This window comes from Mesitornis unicolor, unplaced genomic scaffold, assembly GCF_000695765.1.
Source record: "Mesitornis unicolor isolate BGI_N332 unplaced genomic scaffold, ASM69576v1 scaffold3631, whole genome shotgun sequence".
Taxonomy (NCBI): Eukaryota; Metazoa; Chordata; class Aves; order Mesitornithiformes; family Mesitornithidae; genus Mesitornis; species Mesitornis unicolor.
In genome coordinates, this window is record NW_010165686.1 from 32922 (window position 1) to 41805 (window position 8884).

An 8884-nucleotide genomic window follows, 5' to 3' on the forward strand; every position below is an offset into this window, starting at 1 on the left:
AAAGACTACAGAAACGTGCACATTTTTGCAGGGTCTTTAACATTTTCTCTATAAGCAAAGCTTCCCGTTGTATGTTGTGTTACTCCACAAGTCAAGCTTTTGATTGAATTCTAATAAGACATTCAATACATCTCTGGAGCACACCCCTCTCATCTCTTATTTTCTTCTTTTTAATCATGCTAGTACAAAGTTCCAAACCCAGTGTTTATTTATCCAGAAGCTATTTTTGCCCTTATTAAAGGCTTTCAGCAGCTAGAACGGGTAACATCCACAGAATTTTCTCCACCGCTTTTCCCTGCTTGCTGCTCCCCAGTGGCTCATTCCTAGGAGCCTTGTCTGACCTGTTTCAAAATCTCTCTGTTAACAGCACTTTTACTGCAAAGATCATTCCACCATTCAGCACAAGGATTATTTTTTTCCCTCTAACTCAGTACAGACATCTTCAATGGCATACCTTCATCGGCCTCTTCAGCGCTTCCTGAATATCCACGCGTTTCCGCATGATGGTCTGGTCCAGCTTGCGTTCGAAGGCCAGCAGGTCCATGTAGGCCTGGGACTCAGGAACCAGCTCCCGGATCTGCGGAGGAAGCAAGGGACATCCCAGCACTGGCAGCCAGGGCCTGCGAGGGGCTGCAGCAGCGGCGCTGACACCGCCCCGGCCCTCAGGAGCACCCTGAACGTCACAGAGCATCCTCAGGAGCACCCTGACCCTCACAGTGAGCCCTCAGGAGCACCCCAACCCTCACAGTGACCCCTCAGGAGCACCTCGACCCTCACAGTGAGTCCTTAGGAGCACCCTGACCCTCACAGTGAGCCCTCAGGGGGACCCTGACCCTCACAGCGAGCCCTCAGGAGCACATCAACCCTAACAGCGAGCCCTCAGGAGCCCCCCAACCCTCACAGCGAGCCCTCAGGAGCACCCCAACCCTCACAGTGAGTCCTTAGGAGCACCCCGACCCTCACAGCGAGCCTTCAGGAGCACCCCAACCCTCACAGTGCATCCTCAGAAGCACTCGATGACAGCGGCCCAATGAGTGGGGCAGGTCTCAGTGATTCGAGTGCATGACGGAAAAGCTGGAGCTCAGAACGAACACAAACAAACCCCAGCAGAGCCCAGCTGCATCCACAAGGCTTCAACCATGGCTGCTTTTCTTCAAGGGAGGCTTAGCCACAAGCAGCTGGGAGCCACCGCTCTCAGCAAGGCAAAGTATGTAAATTTGTCCAGTTCAACTAAAAAAAAGTGATTTTTTAAAAAACAAGTGTTACTCACTGTAAATAAAACCCGGCATTTAGGAAGCCAACCTTTGTCAACCCAACTTCTTGGCTGAGGTGAAATCAAGCTTCACATCAAAGTTTCAACGTGAGCAGCTATGAGGTGTCAACTTGTGATCTTGCCAACTTCTACTGGTATTTTAATACATTAGCTAAACAACATTAGGTCTATTAGCAAACCCCCTTTTTAATTTCCCTTTTCCAGAGGAGGAGTGAAGAAGGTTAGGAGGAAGACGTAGTGATCTGAACTTAGAAAAGCGCAAGTACACCCTTATATGAAAAAGTCAGCTCTTAATTGGGAATAACACATGCAGACAAACCATAAAAGAAAGAGACTGTAAGTAATTATAATAAATCTACTGGATTGCCTTGTCTATTTCTACAATATTCACTCTAGCTTTCACCTAGATAACTAAAATATTTAACTGTTAGAATACTTCTACTCTATCGGAATGAAAAGCTAGCTGGTATTCGTGTTTCACTTTAGAATCAGAAGTCTACAGTTTGAAGCCGGTGTAAGACACAAACACCTTTGTGAGAGACACCAGGCATACACCTGCTCACTATGTTCTGTGAGGACGCAAGAACTCTTGCATGAGGCCATCCCAGCAGTCTCTCTGCCCTAGCATTGCGTCTGACAGCACGGGAAAGTTGTTGTCCTTTGGTACCTACAGCATCCTGTGGGACGGCGTCACCGACAGCATCCTGAGGGATGGCGTCACCTACAGCATCCTGAGGGACAGCGTCCCCTACAGCATCCTGAGGGACGGCGTCACCGACAGCATCCTGAGGGATGGCGTCACCTACAGCATCCTGAGGGACAGCGTCCCCTACAGCATCCTGAGGGACGGCGTCACCTACAGCATCCTGAGGGATGGCGTCACATACAGCATCCTGAGGGATGGTGTCCCCTACAGCGTCCTGAGGCCTGGTGTCACCTACAGCATCCTGAGGGATGGTGTCCCCTACAGCGTCCTGAGGCCTGGTGTCACCTACAGCATCCTGAGGGATGGTGTCCCCTACAGCGTCCTGAGGCCTGGTGTCACCTACAGCATCCTGAGGGATGGTGTCCCCTACAGCGTCCTGAGGCCTGGTGTCACCTACAGCATCCTGAGGGACGGTGTCGCCTACAGCATCCTGAGGGATGGCGTCACATACAGCATCCTGAGGGATGGTGTCCCCATCAGCGTCCTGAGGCCTGGTGTCACCTACAGCATGCTGAGGGACAGTGTCACCTACAGCATCCTGAGGGACGGTGTCCCCTACAGCATCCTGAGGGACGGTGTCACCCACAGCATCCTGAGACCTGGTGTCACCTACAGCATCCTGAGACCTGGTGTCACCTACAGCATCCTGAGGCCTGTTGTCCCCTACAGCATCCTGAGACCTGGTGTCACCCACAGCATCCTGAGACCTGGTGTTCGAGAACCTCGCCAGGCAGTGTGTGAAGTCCCACCTCCTCCTGCTCCCTCTGAACCTGCCACGTGTGAGCTTCACTGGACGCCACCTCCTCACGCAGCTGGAGCGGCAGTGGGCAGGCACTCCCTATGCACCTTCTCCATACTGGTCGTACATTTTTACAGCTTTTCGTCATCCCTTTCTTTTCCAGTCTGAGGAGGAACAATTCCTCCCTTCTGTATTTAGACTGATCAAGGCCATCAAATAAACGTCTCCTTCAATCTTACTTGTTTGAGATGCTAGAACACCTGCTCTGTTTATAGCAGGACTTTGGAGAAGCAGAAACCATGGAGTGAAAAACTCTGCTTGGCTTTAGCTGAACCACTGTATTTTCAACTGCTTGTATTCTTTCACAGTCTCAGTATCAGCAGAATAATAAAGGAACGTGAACATTTTTAGGAGCGAAGCATGAAGAGCAAGCATTGCCCTGGAAACATCGAGGAGTTGCCAGACAGCTTGCAGAACAAAGACAGCCAGGCAGTACTCATTCCCCACAGTGAATACAAATCTTTGGGACAACAAAATACCCCAACGCTTTTTCCGTGTCCCACGCAGAAGAGAAGGTTCCTTGGTTCCTTCCACACAGAGGAAATCAATCTCGCTGTACTGCAGCCCAGTAATAATTCTGGACCCAGAACACAGTTTCCGTCTGTTAACTCCAAGTTCAGCACAACCAGCTCATCAACTCCAGGCACACGATGAAGCAGGGAGCTGGTCTCTGCAGCTCTCAGGATAAAGCACAGGGTGCTGCACCCAGGGCCTAATGAAGTTTCTAAGTAGTTCACAGAAACAGCAGTAATCTTCCATAAATATTTCTATTCCACACTTTTACACGTGAAAGTGAAAAGGTATTTCCTGTTCCATTCCTATAACCAGACTGGATGTTAAACGTTCAGTCTGAAGAAAGCATAAACACTATAAAATCAGCCAACAACGGTAACACTGCACAGAATTCCCTGAACTGCAAACGGCTGCAGGTTGGGAGGGTATCTGGGAGAAGAACCGCGCTTGCCTGTGTCTGTGCTCTTCTCTAGGCCGCAGCGAGGACGGGACACCGGGCTGGATCACAGGTTCACACAGGTCAGGTTTGGCTGCTCCTACAGGATTTTGCTTTCTCACCCCAGTACTGGAATAATCTTTTGGAGGCATGATAATGTTCCCATTTCATACCCTTTCTCGGTTTCCCCTCAAGAGAGGAAAATTAAAAGAGGAGCCCCAGCAGTATCGCATCACAGTGAAGAATTTTCTTTGTTTCTGGTAGATCTCAGCTCGAAAAGACAGAGGTGCTCTTACACTGCAGCCAGCAGTGCACAGTCCATTTCTCAGCTTTCTTCATAGGCAGCTGAACCCCAGTTATCTTGGTGTTACGTGATAAGGATCTGCGCAGCCTGCCTAATTCCTTCCTCTGGCATGGCTTGCCCTAACGGAAAAGTTCGTATCTCCACGCAAGTCTCCTCTCTCTTCTACTAAAGTTCTAACTATTACAGTGTAATGAGTATTTCAAGACCAGAATTCTCCATTCTGGCCTTTATATATTTCAAGAAACCACAAAAAGTACCTAGGAGCAGCATTTCATCATCTGAGCTTCAGAAGCATGTATGTTAAACCTTAGCTTAGAATTATATGGATATCTGAAATAGTTTCAGGAGTCCGGTTTTGGCTTGCTCTGGGATCTGCCCGGAAGGATCCTACGGGACAGTGGGGATCCCTGGAGGACAAAGGGGTCAGGGAAGCCGGCTGAACCTCAAGGACAACCTCTTCAAAGTAAAGGGGAATGATTAAATGCCCGAAATTGAGCGGGCCTGGCAGGAGGCCATGGGGTTGAGCAGGGAATTCCTGACCGGCCTTGGATGCAAAGAGGGAGCGCACGGAGGGGTAAGCAGGGATGGGCTCCCCAGCAGGAACAGCACAACGGTGCCCGGGCATACAGGCGTGAAATTAGGAAAGTCAAAGAGCAGCTGGAATTGAACCCAGCAATGGGTGTGACAGGGAACGAGGATGAATTCAGCAAGTGGATCACCAGCAGAAGGAACTAAGGAAAACACGGGTCTGGGTACGTCAAAAGCCATGGAAAAGGCCAGATGCAGGCCAGCAATGACACTCACCCTGCTGACAGAGCAAAGCCCGTTCTGCCACAAACTTGCCACTGTAGGATACTGAATTCTGGAAGACTCTGAGCCCAGATGGGAGCACTATAAAGGTCCACGTGCAGCTCAGCCTCCCCTGATCTCCACACATCTTCGGTGCTGGGGCAGTCCGCTCTTCTTTGCTAGTCAAGGTGTATCAGAAGCACCTACCACAGCTGCTTCCAACAGAGGACAAACACCAAAGTCACCCACGTTCTGGGAGCAATCCATTTGAACTTCTGGGGTTATGTCCACAAACAGCTGTCAAACACACAAAGATTCACTGCGAATCTGGTGAAACCATGACTTGGGTACTGAACTGTTTAAGCCTCAGCAATCACAAAATAATTGGGATCAGAAGGACCTCTGGAAGCCATGCAGACCAACTGATGCACAAAACAGGTTCAAACTACATCAAGTCACTCAGGACCTTGTCCAGTTGGGTTCTGAAAACCTCCAAACAAGGACGGACAACCCGCAACATCTTTTGGCAGCCTGTTCCACTGTTTTGGTACCATCAAATCTGTTTGGTTTTTGTTTTTAAACTCCTCATACAGAGTGAATTGCCCATGCTGCAGTAGGTTCTGTTGCCTCTTATCCTGTTGTTGTGCACCTCCAAGAGGAGGTGGCTCTGTCTTTTCTTCACCACTCCATACAGCAGCTGCACTCACCAACAGCATCAGAGGAGGCAATCAGGTTGGTCAGGCACGATTTACCCTTGGCAAACCCATGCTCGTTGTTTCCTATTACCTTCTTCTCCTTCATGTCTCCAGAAACGTGTTTCAAAAAGCACTTGCTCCATGATTCTCCCAGGGACCAAAGCAAGGCCGATGTGTTGCCATCCCCTGGATTGTTCTTGTGGCCTTTTGTGAAGAAGGGTGCAGTAATTGCGTTTTCCCAGTCACTGGGAGCCTGCTCCGATTTCCACGATGTTTCAGAGGTGACAGAGAACACTGACCAGCTCCCACAGCAGCCTCAGACGCAGCCGGTTGGGTACGGTGGACTCGTACGGGTCATGTTTCCTCAAGCCATCCCTGGCTCAATCCCTCGCCATTGCTGGCTGCTCCTCTTGAACGTGTTCACTGATCACAGAGGTACGGGAGACATCGTTGGTGCAGGCTGAGCCAAAGAAGGCTTGGAGTACTTCAGACCTACCTGTATCTGTCACCACTGCATCGCCCAGCCCACTCAGCACCGGGCACACGTTTTCCTTGGTCAGCCTTGCACTCCTGATGTAGCAGCAGAAGCTTCTTGTTTCCCACGATATCCCCTGGAAATCCCAACTCCAGCTGAGCTTTGACTCTCCTGGTACCATTCCGCATACACCCAGATGACATTTCTAAATTCCTCCCTTGTAGCCTGTCCCTGCTTCCACCTCTTGTACGCTGCCTTTTGATGTCAGGACCTGCACTGAGAGCACCCTGCTGAGTTAAGCTGGGCTTCTCATAAACCTGCTCATTTTCCTGCGTATCAAGACAGGCTGCTCTCGTGCTTGGAGGGTCCTTAAAGACCTGCGGGCTGCCCAGAGCCACTGTGCCCTGCAGAGCTGCTTCCCGTGGGTTCACACCCACCAGCTCCCTGCGTAAGCCAAACTTTGCTCCTCTGAGGTCCCGGGTCTGTTCTCCACTACTCTTCCTCCTCGTTCCCTTCAAGATCTCCATTATTTCACAGCTACATCCAAGGTTCACAATGACCACATCCCTAATCATTTCTTCCTCACAAGTGAACAGCAGATCCAGGCGTTCCTCACCTCTGGTTGGCTCAGATGGAGAAGGAGCCGGGCAAGAGCCATGCAGTGACCAAACAACAACAGGACAGCGATTACGGCATGGGATCTGTGCAGAGAATCCCATATGGCGGTCAGTGAACGGCAGCAGGAGTCGAATGGGTATTTGTGTAAAGGAGAATGAAATAGGGAGGATAAAAGGAGAGCACAGCTGTACAAAACCTATCAGCACCGCTAGACAAGAAGTCTTCACAGGAGACTGGGGCCCAGGGAGAGCAATGGGAGCCAATGCTAACGACAAGCATTGAAGGAGAAGCCGTTTGGGGTTTCAGAGTTGCACTCTGCTCAGCAATGGAAATGGGGAAAAGCAGAGACTCAGCCATGGAGTCAGAGCCATTTCCAGCCAGGTCCTTGCATCAGAACGGGTGGACAAGGAAGCTGAAGAGACTGAACAGTGAATCACGGTGCCCGGGAAAAAGTGTCATGACCCAGAACTAAAGGAAAGACACGAACCAGAAATGGAGGCACAACTGCCAGAGCTGGGTCACAAAGACCACACCAGAGACCCAGGTCCCCAGCTACGAATGTGAACTTTTCCAAAACTGAACGAGGGTTTCAGGGACTGGAAAACAAGGGAAGTATCCAGAGGTAAGGACAACGGAGCGTGGCAGAGCCTGCTGCACAGACCTGGAGTAAATGCCGAATGCTCTGTAAGAAATGCTAAGCTTCGTTACGTTACAGTATGTCAGCCTGGGCTTACCCGAGTCTTTCTTTTCATTAAAATTTCATCTGAGACAAAAGATATGCAGTACATCCAATCAACTTGCATTTAAGTGAAGCATTTGACATGTAGACATAAAGGGAACCACTACTTAAGACTGAAAAATGGGGATTAGAACAAGAATAATATGTGGTAAAGAACTGGCACGGAAAAAAGGTACTGAGCAGAAAGTACCTCACGGACCATTTCTGAAAGTGATTTTATTGAGATCTTTTCACTGATAGCTCCAGCACAAAAAGGACAAGCACGCCAACAAGACTTAACAATGACAGATCTGGGTGGCACTGTCAATGCAAGGCAGAGGACAGTGCAGAGAATGACAGAATCCCAGACCGTTAGGGATTGGAAGGCACCTCCAAAGCTCACCCAGTCCAATCCCCCTGCCAGAGCAGGAACACCCAGATGAGGTTACACAGGAAGGCGTCCAGGCGGGTTTTCAATGTCTGCAGAGAAGGAGACTCCACAACCTCTCTGGGCAGCCTGGGCCAGTGCTCTGTCACCCTCACTGAGAAGTTTCTTCTCCAATTGAAGTGGAACCTCCTGTGTTCCAGTTTGTGTCCGTTACCCCTTGTCTTATCATTGTTTGTCACTGAGAAGAGCCCGGCTCCATGTTCGTGACACTCACCCTTTAAATATTTATCAACATGAATGAGGTCTCCCCTCAGTCTCCTCTTCTGCAAACTCAAGAGCCCCAGCTCCCTCAGCCGCTCCTCATAAGGGAGATGCTCCACTCCCTTGATCATCTTTGTAGCCCTGCGCTGGACTCTCTCCAGCAGTTCCTGTCCTTCTTGAACTGAGGGGCCCAGAACTGGACGCAATATTCCAAATGTGGTCTCACCAGGGCAGAGTAGAATGTAACAGAATGGGATGAAATACAGCATTACAGAGCACAGGATCACGTTCCTCAGAGTCCACACCCGCAATTCCTGCTCTAACACAAGAATTCATCAGTTGCAAACAACAGAAAGTAGAAATACCTGTATTAGTCAACCACAGAATGACCATGTGCTGTATCAATGTGGTACGGCCATAGGAATAAAATGTGGCCCTGATCTGCACCACTCGCTATTTCCAGATGAGATAAAAAAGGCATTGGTGGCATTGGAGCACTGGTGATACCGGTAATCTGTAACTGTATAGTCCTGGTCTCCTGAGAGGAAGATTTGAAGAGGTTCAAAAGAGGTGAGTTTAACTTGGAACAGCCAGAACAAAGGCCTGTGAGGATCAGAACTGTGGGGAGCCCCTTACCTAGAGAACTAAAGGCACTCACCTTGCTGAGCCTAGCAAAAAGAGAAAAAAAGCTGTTGTATTTGCAGCCCCTCAGAAGGAAGGAGCCTTGAGGAGCCTGACTTGAGGCAGCAACTGCGTGGTGGCTCCACGACAGAGGGAACAGGACTGGATGTGCCAGGAGGTCCCATGCAGCTCCCCCTCCTATCCTCCCACACGTAATAGTTTGCTAGGCTGAACTTTCTCATACGGTTATATCCATGCAGAATTAAATCCTTCTCAAATAGCTGAACC

General features: G+C 49.8%; 1 protein-coding gene across 1 annotated transcript in view; it reads right to left on the minus strand.

The window, feature by feature from the left end:
• SMARCD3 (SWI/SNF related, matrix associated, actin dependent regulator of chromatin, subfamily d, member 3) overlaps positions 1 to 8884 on the minus strand; it is a 40047-nt gene that overhangs the window by 25711 nt on the left and 5452 nt on the right. Inside the window, exon 3 of the mRNA XM_010194704.1 lies at positions 455 to 577. Within this exon, the coding sequence (XP_010193006.1) occupies positions 455 to 577 (123 nt within the window). The remainder of the gene's footprint in view (positions 1 to 454; positions 578 to 8884) is intronic.